Consider the following 19,995-nt stretch of genomic DNA (forward strand, 5'->3'; position numbering starts at 1 on the left):
AATTCCATTTGCTTGAAATATCATTTTCTACCCTTTCACTTTGAGTCTATATTTGTTTTTGGAGCTGAGATGTATCTCCTGGAGGCAGTATGTGGTTGTTTTTTTTTTTTTTTTGGTTCCATTGTGCAACTCTGTGCCCTTTTATTGGTGAGTTTAATCCATTTACATTTAGGGTGATTATTGAAAGTTGAGGTCTTCTTATAGGCATTTTATCTTTTGCTTTCTGGTAGCTTGGTGTTTCCATTGTTTCCTTGTCATTGTGTTTCCGTTTTCTTTATTTTGGTTGGCTTTTGTGTGTTTTGCCTTTGATTCTTCTTGTTTTATGTTATAGACTTCAGTTCTGACTCTATGGTGTGTGGTTACCATTACACATATGTATTGTGGTTACCATTACGAATATATATATACAGTTGTCCATTTTCTTCTGCGCATGCCTTTTCTCCATTTCCATTTGTGAATTTGGATCTTTGATTTTTCCCCTTTTCTGTCATTGTTACCTTAATTTGTTTCTATGTATGCTGAACATTCATTACTATCTTGCTATAGCAATTCTTTTCTTATTATTTAAGAAATAAGTAAGGGCTGCACTCCTCTGCTTCTATGTGCTTGATGGTCACTTTACTCCTAATTATGTATTTTTTTTTTTGTTGCTGTTATTTTGTTTTAGGTGAGCTGACCCCTTTCAGAATTTCCTGTAGTGCAGGCCTCATAGTGGAGAATTCTCTCAATTTTTGTATGTCTGAAAAGGTCTTAATTTCTCCTTCATATCTAAAGGAGACCTTAGCTGGATACATTATTCTAGGCTGATAGTTCCTTTCACTTAATAGTTTAAATATTTGATTCCATTCCTTTCTGGCTTGTAAGGTCTGCACTAAGAAGTCTGATGATAATTAATGGGTTTTCTTTTATACGTTACCGTTTTTCTTCTCCCTGGCTGCTCTGAGAACTTATCTTTGTCATTGATTTTTGATAATTTTAATACAACGTATCTTGGCAAAGGCCTTTTTGTGTTCAGATAATTGGGTGTTCTGTTAACTTCTTGAATTCCAAGTTCCAGCCCATTCCTTAGATTTGGGAAATTCTCATCCACTATTTGTCTGAAAATGTTTTCTAGTCCCTGCTTTTTCCCTTGCCTTCTGTAATGCCCCTTATTCTTATGTTTCCTCTCCTGATGGTATCAGGTAGTTCTTGTATTTCTGTTTCATTATTTTTCACTCTTCGGTTTCTCTCTTCTTCTTTCTGATTTATTTCTAGATTTCTGTTTTGATATCACTGATCCTTTCCTCCATTTGGTCAACTCTATTTCCCAGGCTTGCTATTTCGTTTCTCAAGTCTTGCAGTGTGTTTTTTAATCTCGAGATGTTCTATTTTGTTCTTTTTTAGGGTTTCAATCTCCTTGCTCTGCTCATAGTTGTTTTTGCAATTTCTGAAATTGTTGATATGACTCGTTTCAGAACTCACTGAGTTTTTTCAGAAGTACCATCCTGAATTTTCTGTCACTTAAGTTGCATATTTCTATGTCTGTAAACTTATTTTCTGGAGATTTTTCTCTTTCTTTCTGAGATGCCTTGTCACCTTGGTTGTTCATGGTGTGTAATGGACTATTTCTCTGCCTGGGCATTAGTGGAAGTGTATTTTGTTGTTTTTCCAGAAAGAAGATTCATTATATAAAGGCCTCTCTTTAGACTGCTGCAAAGAAGGCCCTTTCCTTTCGGTTTCCAGTAGGTGGCATCTAAGCTTCTTGGATCCCTGCTTTACATAGAGCCTAAATTCTTTTATTTTCTTGTAGATTTTAATCACATTCGCTGCTCTTGGTTTCAGTCCCTGACAGTGTTGGCAACAGTTTTGGTAGCATTTGCTCAGATTCTCCTGGGGCTCAGTGGTGACTGTCTCGGAGATATGGGTGGATGGACCCCCTTCCCCTTCCCTTACAGGGAATTCCAGAGGCTGAGAGAGGTGGCTTCAGTCTCCGCAGCTTTTGTTCAGATTCTCCTGGGGTTCTGTGGTGATCAGTCTCAGAGAGTATGGAGTAAGGGCCTTCTGGGTTGGGGGTTCAGAGGCTGCAGCTCAGCCTTGGTTTTGCAACCGCGGCCAGTAAAAATCAACTATCGTTTCTCTGCTGTCCCATCTGCTTCTTTGCTTTCTGCCCTGATGACTGAGCCCTACTGCCAGCTGTGTAGAAAAGTCCTGGTACTTCCAGGCAGGCTGATCAGGGAAGTTGCCACACCTTCTCCCCTCCTCCTCCTCCTACAAGGAGCTCTGGTGGCTGCGAGAGGCAGCTTCTTTATTTCTCCCAGACTACCCCCCGACACCCGGGGTTCTCTTCTGCGCAGACCCCACACTCAGATGTGCTGGTGTGAAGTTTGGGTGTTTTTTGTTGAGTTTTAGATGTTCAGCTTATTGTTGTTTCAAGTGAAGAGATATGAGGACGTTTCTCACCCCACCATGTTTTCCCAGTGGTGTAAAATGTTAAATCTTATAAATGTTTTTCTTTGTCTTTGAACCTTATGCTTTTTATACTTATTATCTCCACTTTAATTTTAGTCAAAATAATTTTTTCCTTCTTTGTATTTGATTATCTTAATTTATGACTTTGAGGATGCTTATTCTGCTGATTTGTGATTGTGTTTTTGTTGGTTAATTATGTTTCATCTGATATAAAATATTGTGTTTGTTGTCTTTTTAAAAATAACAACTGGATTCCAAGATGGTTAATTATGAAGATTCTTGAAAGTTTGGAGCGAAGTTTTGGATTGAATTTCAGATTTTTAAATCAATTTACGATAGTGGGAAAACCAAAGTTGTCAATAAATTAGGGAAAAAGGTAGTCATGTAGGTGGATGACAGGAATAAATTATAGGAGGATGAACTTTCGCATATAGGAAAGAAAGGTTTCCTTTTGGAATAGGAGAAATCTAAGCATGTTTATAGGCAAGAGGGAAAAATTAGAGATGCAAGAGACTGGGTCATTTAAAATGTAAACTTCCAGAAAAAAAAAAGGGATGAATTACTTATATATGATTTTTACTGAAACTACTAGAAGTACCCCAAAGAAAAAAATACCATAAGTTGTGTTTAGCATCTTCTTCCTTTAGGTCTTCTTCATATATGTTCAGAACAAATTTGTTGTCCATTTAATGGTGAAAACTGAAGAAAAAAATCATGAAATTAACATTTGAGTTTAATAACAGTTAATAATATGCTCAAAAACTTTCAGAGACTGGACTAACCCAAAGAAATGAAACATGCATAGTTATTATTCTAGATCCTTTAAAGATCTCTCCATGTAAATGGAATAATATTTAAAGTCTAGATAATGGCCTCCATCTGCACTCTTGAATTTGGTACCCACTAGCCACGTGGCTCTTTATATTTAATTCTAAATTATTTCAAATTCAATTCAATCTTTAAAAATGGAATGAAATTAAAAATTCAGCTTCTCAGTTTCACTAGCCACATTTTAAGGCTCAGTAGCCATATGTGGTTACTTGCTACTATATTGGACAGTGCAAATATAGTACATTCCCATTATTGTAGAAATTTTGTAGGACACCACTGGCCTAGATGGTTCTACATGTAAGTTCCTTGCCTACCTTTCAACTTTATCTGAAACTTGCTTTCCCTTGCCTAGTCTGCTTCATTACCATTGGCCCTCTCACTCTTTCTCAAACACTATGAGCTTGATATAATCTTAGGATATTTGTATTTTTTGCTTTCTTTCCAAGGATTACCCTCCTCATCTTTTTGTGCCTCCTCTGTTCAAATATTAGTAAGTCCTTCTCTGACCATTTTCTAAGATAACACTCCTTCTCATCCAGATCTATCCTGTTCCTGCTTTAATTTATTCAAACCACTGTTTATTATTAAGCTATTGTCTTTTTCCTCAATATTTTGAGCTCCATAAGGGCAGAGACTTTGTGCTGTTTGCTTCTATAGCTCCGGTACTTACAGCAGGTCATGTAATACACATTGCTCAATAAATATTTATTAAATTAATATATGACCTTTGGGGAGTATCTTAGTAGAAGTCTCTGGACATTTGATTCTCTAAAGTTCTTCAGACATTTTGCTTGGAAGATTGTATTAATGGAAATATGAAATATTTTTATATATCTCCCAGAGTTTACTCCTGGTTGTTTCTGCATATCATGGAAAATTTTGCCTATATTTAGTACAGTTATACTGAAAATCAGTACAGTTATATAAATTCAGCATTCTCACTTTCTTTGTGCTTATATTATATTTAAAATTTTTACTAAAGAGAACATGATGGGAGAGAAGAGAGCTAGAACAACTAAAGAGAAGTGAAGGGAGTGGTGGCAATCAGTGTATTTAAAAATACAAGCTTTGTAAATCTCCTTCAGCTAATGTACAGAAGGGAAGGAAGGCTAATTTAGAAAGGAGTTGAGAAAGGGAGTAGAAATTAGGACCACAGAGTCAGATTTCCAGGATTTCAATCCTGCTTCCATCATTTACTAGCTACATATTCTGGAACAAGTTACTGAATTTTCTTTTCTCTCAATTTCCTCATCTGTAGAATGAAGATGATGATATTGTATACTTCACAGGGTTGCTATGAAGATTAAAAGAGTTGATGTATGCAAAGCACATCTCCTGCACTGTATAAGTGTCATCACTATTTAATGTGTTTATTATTATTATAGTTATTGTCATTACTATTATTATTGGTCATTATAGAAAGTTAGATATGTTTCCATGTAGTTTGTATCTACATGAACTAATCAGCTAAAGTTCAACCACTGATGTATGGATAGCCACTTGTAAGATGCAATCAAAACATTTCGAAAGAAAAAATATTGTAAGATGTCATCTCTACATGTTAAACATATGGGCTGTGGCTTGAGGTACTTAGTGATAAACACTGTACTTATGTAGATACTGACTTCTAAAAGACTAGCCCTGGGTGATTTGTCCAGCTGTCACCTGCCAGTTGGTGGAAGCAAATGCAAGAAAAAGCAACACAGATCAAGGAATGTCAGGATTACTTCATTTTAAGTTCTAAAATATTTTGGGTTTTGATATACATAAAACTTTGTTTAAGAAACTTTTAATGATTACTAAAACTTTTTCCTCTGAATTCAGGGTGAAGCACAACTTTTATCATTATGCACATTATTCTAAATGTGTGTTATTCTAAATATTTTGCTAGATGAAGGACGTTATTGAGGATGTAATCAATATGGAATCAAGTTTTAAAGAGGAAGGAACAGAATCTCCTCTGCTAATGCAAAGAACAGTAAGTATTTCCAGACCTGAGGAGGTCAATCAGATTGAAATAAATAATAGCTTCTGATTATAAAAATATTATTTGATTAGTAAATGATATTTTCTGCACTGTTGAAATAGACACAATATAACAGATGAATATTAGGAAATATTTATTGGTGCAGAAAAAAGATTATATACTATTATTGAGAAAGAAAGGTAATAGGGCTTGTATTATCTTACCTATCATCTATCTATTTATGTATCTAATCTCTACAAATATCAATCTAATTATATACTTAATCTTCTGTAGAATTTTCTATGAGCGATTTAATCTTCTGATTTCCTTTTTGAAGTACAGCATATAATCAGACACCCTTATAAGCTCATTACCAAATTTTGGTTATTTTACCGTGACTGACAGCTATAAGATTTAGAGGCTCTACACCTTGTAGAAAAAAGACAAAGATTATTATAACAACAAAAAAGTAAAACTTTACTTCTGAGTCAATAACTAAAAGTTAAAGAGGAACTTGAGAGAGGTAGAATAGGCCTCACTCTAAGGCGCATAGTCAGATGTCTATTTGAAATCAGTACTAATTCTAAAATAATAGGCAATGGACAAATAATACTTTATTTCTCATATTTTATTGCTGTTGCCTTCCCATGGTTCATTTATTAATCACTAAAAATGTTATCTGTAAAGAGTGTATAAGTTCTTTCCACACATTTTGAAGGTTTATTGCTGTTTTGTGTGTTTATGGTTTTAGACCTTTTAGAAAACGAGAAAAAATATGAAAGATGGTGATTGAATTGTTACTTTAAATTTTCATTTAAAGAAACTGAATTCTAACTGTATTACATAGTGTGGATACTGTTCATCAGTAAATTGGTGGACTGGGCTATGTTAAAGATGGATGTTTTAAATTCAAGGCTTTAAAAAAATTAGAAAAAACACCCTTTTTAAAAAGTTGATTCTCAGACTATCTAAAAGGAGAAGTATCTCTTTTTTTCTTTTCTATGGTGTGCAGGAAGGACCTACACTTTGTAACAGGTCACTAATACTATTGTCATCTGACAAAGATCAAATGAAGTTTAATACTTAGTTTTTTTTTTTTGGTCTAATTTCACAGAATGATGATGCTGTTTTCTTAACAATACTCAACTCTGGGTTTGAGGAAATTGTATTAATTTTCTGCAATCTTCTCTTCCTTGTATGTGGTATTTACTTCATTGAAACTGTATATTTAAACATTCTCTTTGTCAATTATCTTACTCATTTAAAAGTGACTGCATAGAATGGCTTACTCAGTATAAAATGGGTATTTATTTTTGATATACAGAATGCATTTTTAAAAAGATAGACACTACTGGCTTATCTGTATTTATATAAAGAAACATCTGTTATTAACCAATCAGTTACACTGATAATTTTTAGCTCTCTATATAAAACCAAGCAGTTCAATTGACCAAATATTTATTCAATACTGATTATGTGCAAAGTATAATACTCGCACCGTAGGAAACAAAAAGTTGAGTGAGACACATTGACATGTCAAGAGACCACATGATAGTGGGGCAGTGAGGTGAGGTGCACCTGGGGGGCAGGAGTCTTGGTTTTAAAACCCTAGGTTCTAATCTAGACATTGTACAAATCACTTAACCTCTTTCTTTTCTTCTGTATTGTGAGAATAATTAAAAATATCTCCAAGGCTGTTTTTTACATTAAATCTTAGTAAACTACATGTGTGTGTGTGTGTCTCTGTGTGTGTGTGTGTCTGTGTGTGTGTGTGTATTTAAATACTGGTCAGAGAGTTGCTCTTGAGTTCAAGTGAAGAAGAAAATATTCTAAACAGATTTTTTTGGAAATGATTTATGCAGAGACAATGTTTTAAATATAGTTATGAAGCTCAATTAAGATTTTAAGGATAGATATGAAGACAGAAAAGTAACAAGTTAAGAGAACAACATAAGAAAAAGCAGGAAGTTATAAAAAATAAAGTGTATAGGAATAGCTGGTAGAACAGAGACAGAAAACCTTGAGGGATAAAAGACCTGCTAGGTTCAGAGGAATGCTTTGAGTAAGTATATTAGCCAGGGAACTGCTGGTTGCAGATGACAGAACATCAATTATATGGGGCTTAAGCATAAAAGGAATTTGTTAGGTCATGTAGTCTAAAAATTCGTAAATAATATTGTATGTGAGCATCCCCCCATAATTTCACCTTTGTTTTCTTCTGTGCTGGCTTCATTCTCAGTTGTTGAGCAGACACTATCATAGCCTATTCCTAGCTATATACACAGTTCTTCCTTACTAACTCAGTTTTTTTTTTTTTTTTTCAAACACTCATTCCTTCATAAGGAAGAGGAAATTTCTGATTAATGCAAGCTAGTCCTGGTGGCTACACTACCCTTGCCAGGGATTTTTTTAAAGAATGAGATAATGCTGTAATTCTGGCATTTTGAGAGATTATTGGGGTCTTCTGGGAAGTTCTCTTCAGTCCTTAAAGGAAACCCAAGAAAGAGAAGTTGTTTTGCTTCTCTCGATGTTGTAAGATAATGTGACTTAGATAGCCATTTATTACTCAAAAGGTAAATAAGTTGTGGAAAAGAAATGAAGGGAGAAGAAAAGTGAAGAGAAATGTAAAGAAATGCTACTTATCTGTCCCTGGAGAATTCTTTACCTATAGATTTTACATTATCTAATTTTTTTTTCATTTTATAAGCTAATTGTGTCAGGATTTTCTGATTTTCATAACTAATTGCATCCTAACTGATACATTCAGTTAGGCTTGGCAACCTAAGAGGAGAGCTTCTTTTTCCCCTTACTTCCAGTTAAATCCCTGGGATAATTCTTATTGGGATAATTCTTCTGTCACATGCACATACCTAATCCATTTTCTCTGGGTCTTGGGCCCACCCTAGAGCTATAAATTGAGCAGCCCCACACAACAAATTAGCTAGACTGAATGAGAACCAGAACAGGTGTCATTACCAAAATAAATATGAATGAATTCTAGTAAGGCTAAACCAACTTCTGCCCAATATGGTAAGCTTCAAAAGTGTGGATACTTATTAGTAATTATTATTATCATTAATTTTCACCTACTATTCAACAGGTAGTTTTCTAAGTATTTTACACGTATTTTCTCTAGTTCTCATACAAATATGCAATGTCTTGGGAAGTCTGTTGAGTGTGCTTGCTCTTAATCACTTTAGGGCTCCCTTGCTGTGCCTAAGCAGAAAACCCGAATGTCATTTAGCTAAGATTTACCCCAGACCACCATATCGGTTTAACCAAGAGTCATGTTGTAACTTCCGTTGGTGGGAAACATGGAAGTTGCTGACTTGAAGCTTGGATAACTTGTGGTGGTTCTTCAAATTTATCTAAGTTGAATGAAGTAGTTCAAGGTTTTCACAGATTGATTAAGGCCAGGTATTTCTGACCCAGAATGAATTGAGTAGATTAGTGACTACACTCAATAATTAAGCAGAAGTTACCTCTCAATTTTATTTGATCAACAGAGTTAGCTACCTGTCAATTAATTCTTACTGAAACAACTATGTAAACAGGATTGAAAAGAGCCAAAGAGCAAGCAATATTCAAGAAAATTAGTTATGCTTTTATCAACACCTTAACTGTTTAGTTTCTCAATCTCTTTAGTGTAAGTAGTGTTTTTATCTTACCTGTTTAGTCAGACCCTCATATGATAATTTTCTAAATTTTATTATAACTAACAATAAGATCTCCACCTCATAACATTTTTTACAGAAAATAAATTGGTCATTACAGTCTATTTTTTTTTTTTTTTAGTGTAACTAATCTGATATTCTTACTTCACCAATTATTTAAGCCTGTGGAGACTTCCAATTCGTTGACTTTATCACTGTTTTCAATAGCTATTAATTCCTACTTACATTTTGAAAATTTCTTTCTTAATCTGTCTAGAATCTTTGGTCTAGCACTATAAACATTTCTCTTGAACACTCTCTTAACATGTTTTCAGTTTCCTTCATTTTACTTTTCTGGCAAAAAACCCAACACTGGTTAAACTTATTTCTCATTTTACTCCACATCTTCACCTGAACAGCTAAATGGATAAAATATCACCACATTTTTCATAGTACTCATCTTAAATATACCACCAAACTTTCACAGGGGCTTTTACCAGTACCAGACAATATTATAGCTATCCTGTGGTAAAAATTCCTGTTAATTGAGACAACTTATTTATTTATTTTTATTTTTTTATTTTTTAATTAATTTTTTTTTGTTATGGTGACATTGGTTAATGAAATCCAGTTTCAGGTGTACAATTTAGCAGTAAGGCACATATTTATATATTACATTGTGTGTTCCCCTCCCATAGTTAGATTTCTTTCTGTCGCCACATATTTGACGCCCTTAACCCCACTTACCTCCCCCTTCCCCCACTCTTGGTAACCACTAATCTATAGTCCATGTCCATGAGTCTCTGTTTGTTTGTCCTGTTCATTTATTGCTTTTGGGTTTGTATCCCACATATAAGTGATATCATGTTGTTTTCAACTTTTTCTGTCTGACTTATTTCGCGTAGCATGATTATCTTGAGGTCCATCCACTTTGTCACAAATGGCAATATTTCATCTCTTCTTATGGGGATTCCCCACTCTTAAAATAATAATACCACCTAGGTCACTTCTGTTTTCTTTTCCGTCTGGTCTCAGGCACAAGTTGTGAGGGAGTAGTGTCTGTGCAATTCACATCCTCCCCTCCCCCCACACACCTTGCTGGTTCTTTCTACTCTAAGAAATATTTAATTACAAAAGTGTCCTAAGGCTCAGACTGCAACCCTGTTTACTCAACCCATCTCCAGCCTAGATCTCTCCTCTGCATGCTAGAGTCATGTATTATACTGCTTACTTGACATCTTTTGTGCTTCTAACAGCATCTCAAACTTAACATGACTGAAAAAAAGCTTTTGCCCCTGCAACATCATCTGCTTTTGATTCATCACGAATCACCACCCCAAGTCATTTTTTCCTCTTCTTTCCCTTACTCTCATACTTCCACATCTATTAGTATGCCCCTCTAATCAGTATCAAAGATTTCCTGAATCTCACAGCTTTTTATCAGCTCCTCTACTGAAACACTTTTCTAGGTTACTGTCATCACTAACTTGAACTTAGAAACAGACTCCATCCTAACTTGATTACTACTTCTTGCCCCTTACAGCTATTCTTCACACACATCCAGAATGATCTTCACAAAGCAAAAATCAGATCCTGTTTCTCTTTGTTTAGCATTCTATTAACTTTCTGAAATCCTCTGAATATGATCCAGATACTTTATCATAGCCAACACTTCCCTGTAATGTTGGACTCTGGCCTTGATAGCCTTCTTCCTGCTGCTTCAACATGACACACATATTATCATCTTAGGACTAGTGAACTTCCCTTTTTTGTTTTGGAATACTTTGTCTTCGATCTTTGCATGGCAGCCTCTTTGTGCTCAGATATTTAGTCAGTATCACTTTGTTGGAGAGTCCTTTCACAATCACCCTAGCTAAAAGACACCATCCCATCACTTCCTACAGTAATATTTCATTTTAACTACCTTTGACATTTATGATTTGAGAAACAAAAATTATCTTCCTTATTGTTTTATTTACCTATGTATTGTGTGCTTCTACCTCTAGAATGTAAACTATTTGAAGATAGTGATTTTTATCTGTCTTGTTCACTGTTGTGTTTCTGAAGCCTAGAACGTATTTATTATTTTATTTTCAGCACCCAGCAGAGTGCCTAGTACATGATAGGGGCTAAGCAAATTTTGTAAAATTCACACATAGTATTGAAAAAAATAGTTAATATTATTATTTAGGAATTTTTTAATGAAAAAAAAAGAAGCAGCAGCAACAAGGATAACAACAATGATAATAGCTACTGTGTCTTGGGAACATGCTGTGTGACAAAGTTTGTGCAAAAGACTTTCTGCAAAACATTGCATTTAATCACCACAACAAACCTACGAGATAGAGATTATTACCTATTATCATTTTAACAAATGAGGAAAGAGGCTTAGAGAAGTTCAGTAACTCACTCAAGTTCATACAGTTAGTAAATGACAGGGGAGAGTTTTGAATCCAGTTCTGAATGATACCAAATGCAACAGTCTGACCCACGCTGTGCCTGCAGCTTCAGAAGGAAGCCATTTCATAGAACTGTAGAACCTTAGGATTTGAAGGGCTATTAAGCTGATCTCATCCTCTGCTACACTCAGTCTGAATGATTGTTTATCCTCTGAGTTTAGATATATTCCCTATAATTTCCACTCACTGGTCTTAGTTTCACTCCTTCCTTTCAGAAACATGGTTGTGCATAGTAATTCATTTATTTTATCATATAGGTATTTTTCAATCAGGTGTCTGTAAATGCAGGTGGCATTTGGCAATCTCAATAAACTGTTATAGTTCAAGACCATTCCAGAGATGAGGTCTGAGTAAATATTAACAACTCCCTGTGCTTGGTTGGAACTTGAAAGGACTGCATAACATCAACAAGCAAGTTTTTGTCAATCACAGTCTAGACCAGATTAGTCTTAAAGTCCAAGGAAGAATCAAAGTTCATCTTAGTGCAGACATTTCTGCACAGTGATCCCATTTATTGTTTGCAAGTTTAAGGAAAAGACAATGATGAAGGAGAAAGAGAAAACCATTGCTATTGTGAAGGTTATAGAAACTTCAAAATTAAAACTGGTGAGCAAGTACATTATGGTATTCTTTCAATGTTTGGAGATAAAACCACATTAAAGGCTGAACTTAAATTTTATAAACTAATGGTCAGTGAAATAAGGTATGTAGAAGTTGAGCTTTGAAATATGTAATATTTGATCTGTTGTATTGACAAACTTGTTTACTGACATATATTTTTTGTGCTCTGAATACAGTAAACCTTTTTTATAGTTATTTAGTAAAAAAAATGGTGAAAGTAATGTTTTATTATTTGTTTTATCAAAAAGTGAATTTTACTAATTATTTGTTGCAGTGTTTATATTAAATTAATAACTGTTTTTGTTAGTTTAATACTAAATAGATCATATACATAAAGTACTGATGCAAAAATATGTTACCATTCTCTGTTTTGTATTTTATCCTTTTTTTTTTTTTAAGTTAAATGGACATTTTATTCCTTCAGTTGAACAACCTCTACACACATAAATGGTTTAAGATTTTTAATGGAAAGGAGTTTTGGTCTCAAGAGGTTTTATAAGTCTGTTACTTGTTTTCTGGAATTCATTTAACGGAGACTTTTAAGACCCCTGATGGCTGTGGCCAGATGGAAAGGAAAGAGCCTTTCTCCCTTATCATTTCTATTTGAGTTATAAGCCAGTCAAAAACAAGGGATCTGCTACTCCTGCCAAACACATTTTTATTTACTAATAATAGAATAAAAATAATAATAGTAATAATAATATCTCAGTAGGACTTCTCTGTTCAATGTATGTCATTCAAACCTTGTAGTCCTGCTTTAGCAAATAAAATAAAGTTAGAGGGATATCAATAGTGTGTTTTGGAAAAATCTAGCTTACTACATTTAAATGAATAAATACCCAAACGGACAGAAAACAATCTTTTAAATGCCATTTTTCATGTATGCATACATTGTGTGGTATACCTCCTCTACAATATTCCCTGTTTATGCCTGGAGTTTATCTTCTTTCTATGTCTATGGTTATTTTGTCTAATAATCTCATGCATTTTAGGTTCGCTATGAATATCTTCACAGAAAAGCAAAATAGAGGATCCAAAAAATTAAAAATTTTTTGTTTCCCATGAAACTCACACTAAATATGTGATTATAGATATAAATGCATAGAAATTACACATACACATGTCTATATAAGGGTTCAGAGTTTATATTTTCCTTTTAATATTTGCATTGACAAATCATTTGGAAATATAATATGTAACTATATGTATTATAAGACTTTCTTTCCTAATATGCATTTATAATGAGATTATTTGAGAGCTAGATATATCATATGTATACACATATAAACATATATAATACATGCATATTATACATACATATATATACATATACATATATATTTCTAGAAAACTCTCAGGTTTTTAGATAAATAATCAGTTTTCAGGAACATGGAGAGTATATACTGTGATGCCCTCTCTCTTGCTGAGTGAATATAAATCAAGAGGGGTAAAACAATAAATATAAATTCAATTCTTAAAAATGGCCAAGTTTATTAGTCCTATAGTGTTTCAGTGAAGAAAAATAAACCAGGTTGTCATGAGAGAGAATGCTGTAGATGGCTTGGGTCTTAAGTTGATGCTTAGAAGGTAGGTTGGATTTTGATACTTAATGAAGAAGTGAGAGCATTTGAGATACAGAAAATAACAATTGGAAAAAATAAAACAGAAAATATAATCTAATGGATTCCAACTTTTGTGAGTATTCAAAACACTTCTTATCATTAAAAGTATTAAGACAAGGCCCTTCTGCAATAGTGTAAGTAGCAAAGAAATCCCAAGCCCTCTATTTATAGAACTGTATGGTCTGGAGATAATTAGTTTTTCAGAATTTAAATTATTTTATATTTAAAATGGGAATTATGATACTTACCTAATAGAATTGTTATCAAGTTTACTTGAGATGTTGTTATTAGCTATTTTTATGAGATATGCTTAGCTTAATATCTGGCATGTAATAAATACTCAACTGTATATGACATTATATATATGTTATAATAATGCTTGTGATTATTATATTTTTAAAGACATTTCCCATATATGAATTCATAGATTCTCTCTAAAAACACTCTTTCTCTAACCTACTTCCTCCCACTGGAGTCTGAAATCTATTTTTGGAAGCCATGGCATAGGGTATGTGTGTGTTGTGATGAGAAATCTTTCATAACTCGAAAATAGTAAATAATGTAACTAGATAGTGTAGGGCCATTCAATAACACTGAAAGCTAGACAAAAGCATTTGAGCCTTAATATATAAGTTAAAAGAAGATGTTTTATATTTTAGGTCTTGAGCTGGGAGAAATCAGAGGAAGTTGTATTTTTTAAATATGAGTCGGTCTGAGAGGAGCAGCTAGGAATTAATTGAGAGGGATGAAAGGATACTAGATGAATGGAAATAATTTAGGCTAGGGCCTTGAGAATCTTGAGATATGAGAATAGAGAGGAAAACTTAAACTAAAAAATGATTTAAAAGAAAAAGAAAAGTCATAACTGGAAATAGATAGAACATAACTTATGGAGAGAGAAGAGGCCAAAATAGTCAGAGAAATATGTAGAATCTAGGTCAGATTATGTAAACTGTCCATTAGTATACTGGCCTGATAAGAATATATGGATATATGAAGATTTTCATAGTTTACTTAGATATTTCTACAATAATTTTTGACCCAGATTTTATTTTCTTATAAGGCAGCACTGATTTTTAAACATAGGCAGAACTATAGTTTTTCTAGTGTTAAGAAAAATAATCTTCTCAAAAACTAAGAGTTTTATCATAAATGGGATTGAATTTTATCAGATACTTTTTCTGAATCTATTGAGATTATCATAGATTTCTCTTTTAATGTCATAAAATGTGTTTATGGGAAACCCAACTTGATTATAGCAAATTTTTTTGTTTAGATTCTCTTGGATTTATATTGCTAATGAAATTTTGCTTAAGATTTAGAGTCACGAGTGAAATGGGCCTATATTTTTCTTCTTATGATGTCTTTGTATGGTTTTGGTCTCAATTAATTGAGACATTCTATCTTGTCTCTATTATCTGGAAATGTTTATGCAAAATTGGGATGATATTTTTTTGAAAATAACAACTTTGCTGTAAAACTATTATGTCCAGATATTCCTTTTGAGCAATATGTTCAAAGTTTATTTTAATTTTTTTCAATAATCCAAACTGTTAAAATTATTAATTACTTCTTCAGTCAGTTCTACTAAATAATATTTTCCAAGAAATTTGTACATTATGTCTAAGCATTCACAATCCTTGGCAAATTGTTATAAGTAATATCTCTTATTATCTTTTTTATTGTAGTACAAATGTACATAACAAAATTTGTTGTACACATTTTAAACTATACAATTCAGTGGCACAAAGGAGATTTACAGTGTTGTGCAACCATCATTATTATTTATTTCTGGAACTTTTTCATCATCCCAAACAGAAACTGCATGTATTAAACAATAGCTACCCATCTTTCTCTTCCCCTGTATGTGTGTGTAATCAGTTTTTTCTAAATACAATATCATGTTCTTTGTGAACAAAGATCATTTTACTTATTCTTTTCTGATTTGGATGACCTGTTTCTTTTTCTTGCCTAATTGCTCTGGCTTGGCCTTTCATTTCTATATTGATTAGAAATGGTAAGAGCAGTCATCCTTGTTCTTGATAATAGAGGAAAAACATCTTTTAAATATCAACTTGCGCTTTAGTTATATCCTCATTTCACTTAAAATATTATTTATTTATTTATTCTTCCTCCTTTAAAATCAATCTTGCCACCAGTAACTTCTTTTCTACTTTCTGTCTGTATGAATTTGACTAATTTGGTACCTCTTATGAGTGGAATTATACAATATTTGCTCTTTTCTCTCTGAGCTATTTCACTTAGCATAATGATTTCAAGATTCATCCATGTAGTAGCATGTATCAGAATTTTATTTCTTTTTAAGACCTTATAACATTCTGTTACATGTATACCATATTGTGTTTATCAATTCATCTGGCTGATGGACATTTATGTTATTTCCACCTTTTGGCTACTGTGAACAATGCTGGCAGGAACATTTGTGTGTAAATATCTGTTTAAGTCTCCGCTTTTAATTCTTGTTGGTACATATCTAAAGGTCAAATTGCTGGTCATATGATAATTCTATGTTTAACTTTTTGAGAAACTGTCATACTGTTTTCCACAATTGCTACATCATTTCACTTCTCTCGTAGCAACGCATTAGGCTTCCAATTTCTCCACATCCTCACCAACACTTGGTATTTTCTTTTCTTTTCTTAATAGTCATCTTTATGAGTGTGAAGAGGTATCTCATTGTGGTTTAGATTTATATTTCCCTAATGACTAATAATGTTGAGCATCTTTTCATGTGCTTATTTGAAATTGACATATATTCTTTCAAAAAATGTTTATTCAAGTCTTTTTTAAAAAATTAGGATGTTATTGTTGAGTTGTAGGAGTTTCTTAGAATGTAGTCTGGATATTATCTCTCAGATATATGATTTGCAAATAGTTTTTCCTATTCTATAGGTTGCTTTTTTCACTCTCTTGATAGTATTCTTTGATGTACAAGGTTTTAAATTTTGATGAAGCCTATTTTACTTATTCTTTCTGTTGCCTGTGATTATGGTATCATATCCAAGAAATCATCACTAAACCCAATATCATAAAGATTTTCCCTTATGATTTTTCTGAGAATTTCATACTTTTATTTATTTATTTATTTTTTAGTTCTTTAATCCATCTTGAGTTAATTTTGGTATATTGTATAAGATAAGGGTCCAAATTTGTTCTTTTGCATGTGGATGTCTGATTTCCTCAATACCATTTATTAAAAAGACTATCCTTTGCATTAAATGGTCTTGGTATCTTTGTCAAAATCATTTGACTAAATATTGAAGAGTTTATTTCTGGGCTTTTGATTCTACTCCATTGGTCTATATGTCTGTCTTTATACCACACTGTTTTGATTACTGTCATTTACTTGTTAAGTTTTGAAATCTGGAAGTGTGAGTCCTCCAACTTTGGTTTTCCAAGATTGTTTTTGCTATTTGGGGGCCCTTGAGATTTCACAGAAATTTTAGTATGCAATTTTTCTGCAAAAAATGCTGTTAGAATTTTAATAGAGATTGAATTGGATTTGTATATCACTTTGGATACTATTGTCATTTTAATGATATTAAGTCTTTTCATTAATTATTATGGGATGTCTTTCTATTTATTTATGTCTTTTTTGATTTATTTCAGCACTTTTTTTTTTTTTAGTTTTTGGCATAAGTCTTTTGTTTCCTTGGTTAAATTTATTACTAAGTATTTCATTTTTTTATTGTTATTGTAAATGAAATCAGTTTCTTCATTTCCATTTCAGAATGTTCATTGTTAGTGTATGAAGATGTAACTTACTTTTGTATGTTGGTTTTGTATTGTGCAACTTTACTGAATTCATTTATTGGCTCTAATAGCTGTGTATGTATGCGTGTAACCTCATTTTTTTCTAAATATGATATCATGCCTTTATGAACAAAGATCATTTTACTTATTCTTTTCTGATTTGGATGACCTGTTTCTTTTTCTTGGCTAATTGCTCTGGCTAGACCTGCCATTTCTATGTTGAACAGAAGTGGTAAGAGCAGTCATCCTTGTTCCTGATAATAGAGGAAAAACATCTTTTAAATCTCAACTTATGCTTTAGTTATATCCTCATTTCATTTAAAATATTATTTATTTATTCTTCCTCCTTTAAAATCAATCTCACCACAAACATGTCTATCTTGTAAATTAAAAAAATAATAAAACAATTTTTAGCTTGTGGATCTTCTCATATTGTTTTTTTCTTTCACTGATTTATGCTTTTATTTTATTATCTGTTCTACTTTCTTTGGATTTTTTGGGTTATTTTTCTAGCTTCTTATGAATAATAGTTAATTTATCAAATATCAAAATTTTATCTATTTTTTTCATATAATTTAAGGGTATAAATTTTCTTTAAAGCATTGTTTTGTCATATCCCAGTAGTTTATGTGTGTTTTCAGTAGCATCTTTTATTTTTAAATTTTAGTGTTTATTTTTAAATATAGCATTTTTATTTACCCTTGAGTTATTTAAAAATTTCCAAATAATTTGGAAATTAGGGACTATAGGAAACGGATTAAAAGTTTCTTTTGGCTAAGTTCATAATGAATATTTGTATATGTGTCATTTGTACTTAAGAAAATTGTATATTCTCTAATCTTTGGATGTAGAACTATATACATGTCTACTAGGGCAAGCTTTTTGTTTTATTTTTCAAATTTTGTTTGACATTGCTGAATTTTTTTGTCTGCTTGACTCTTTAAAAATGAGAAATGTTGAAATTTCCTACTGCGTTGGTAGATTTATTAATTTCTCTGTAGTTCAAACCAGTTTGTTTCACGTATTTTGAGGTTATTTTATTAGGTGTATGCATGTTTATAATTGCTGGAGATTTGAACTCTTTATTACTATATAGTGACTCTCTCAATCCTTAATACTTTTTCTAATTTTAAAAATGATTTCCTCTGATATTAATAGGTACATAAGTTTTCCTATGGTTTCCATTGTGTGTTCTTTTACTACATAGGTTTGTCTCTTGTAAACTATCTAAATATCTAAATATCTAATTATGGTTTTCTTACCTAAACTGTTAAACTTTTGGCTGAGGACTTTGACTTATATATATGATTATTATTATTGATTTATTTTCATTTTTTCCTTATCTCAATTTATTAAGTGTGTCCCATATTTTAATATGTTGCTTTTTACTATTTTTTTAAAAAAACCGCTTTCACATTCTTTAGGTTTTTTACTACTTCATCCCAATCACACTGATACTATCTAGGAATAAATACTGATTTATATGGTTACATATTTCACTTTATCTTTGACCTTGGTCCTTTTCATCTTTTTTATGCCACAGCCACTTTACCAAGATATATGATCATTTTATTTCATATTTTTGAAGCATATTTTTAAAATATCTCCTATTTAGATACTTCATCCAATACTATTTTTAATGATAGTCTTTTTGGGTAAATATTTTTTAAGTATTTTATGCCTCTAAGAATATTTTTCTTATGGTCTAATACATTAATGATATTTGGGCTAGTTATAGTATTTTACTTTCTTATATTTTAACATTTAAAAATAATGATTCACTTGCTTCTTTTATCTAATTTAGCTTTTGAAAAATCTTGTTAATCAGATTCTTGTTATTTTAGTCATAATCTTTTTACTGTTTAGGCTTTTAGATTTTTATCTTTATCATTTGTTCTTACATTTAATATAAGGCATAGGTTTTTCTTTTTTTCTTTGGCATTCTATAAGCCCTTTGATTTTTAAATCAAAATAAAATAATGATAAAACAAGATTAAAAATAAAAGACTTTATTCTTTTATTTCATGTTAATTCTAAGAAATGTTATCTCCATTATTTCTTAAAATATTTTCTTCCCTCAAATTTTATTTTTCTTTCTCTGGGACAGATAGTATCTGTATTTGAGTTCTAATAATTCTATCTTACATACTGATTAGATTTTCTTTCATATATTCTAGTTCTTGGTCCATTTCTTTTCTTGAGAGATCAATTTAGTTTTATAATTTACTAATTCTTTCATTTTTCACTTAGTATATTCATTATGCTGTTTTTTCATTCTACAGATTTCTTTTATTAAAATATATATTTTCAAACATATTTCTGCTTGATCACTTTGGCCATTTTTATGTTTACTTGCTCTTATTTCATATTATAAGTTATTATAAATATCTTATTTTATTTTAAAATTTTTTCAGGAGATTTTTTTTTAAGTTTATTGGGATAACATTGGTTAATACAATTATATAATTTTCTGGTGTATTATCATTTGACATCTGTATATTCTCTTATGCATTTACCACCCAAAGTCCAGTCTCCTCCATCTACCATATATTTGATCTCCTTTGCCCACTTAACCTTCCCCCTATATCCCTATATTTGACTCCTTTTACCCCAACTACCTC

General features: G+C 31.9%; 1 protein-coding gene across 1 annotated transcript in view; it reads left to right on the forward strand.

Annotated features, from left to right (window-relative positions):
- TFEC (transcription factor EC) overlaps positions 1-19,995 on the forward strand; it is an 84,261-nt gene that overhangs the window by 32,217 nt on the left and 32,049 nt on the right. The window contains exon 3 of the mRNA XM_025045976.1: positions 5,171-5,257. Coding sequence (XP_024901744.1) covers positions 5,171-5,257 — 87 coding nt within the window. The remainder of the gene's footprint in view (positions 1-5,170; positions 5,258-19,995) is intronic.

This window comes from Pteropus alecto, unplaced genomic scaffold (genome assembly GCF_000325575.1).
Source record: "Pteropus alecto unplaced genomic scaffold, ASM32557v1 scaffold22, whole genome shotgun sequence".
NCBI lineage: Eukaryota > Metazoa > Chordata > Mammalia > Chiroptera > Pteropodidae > Pteropus > Pteropus alecto.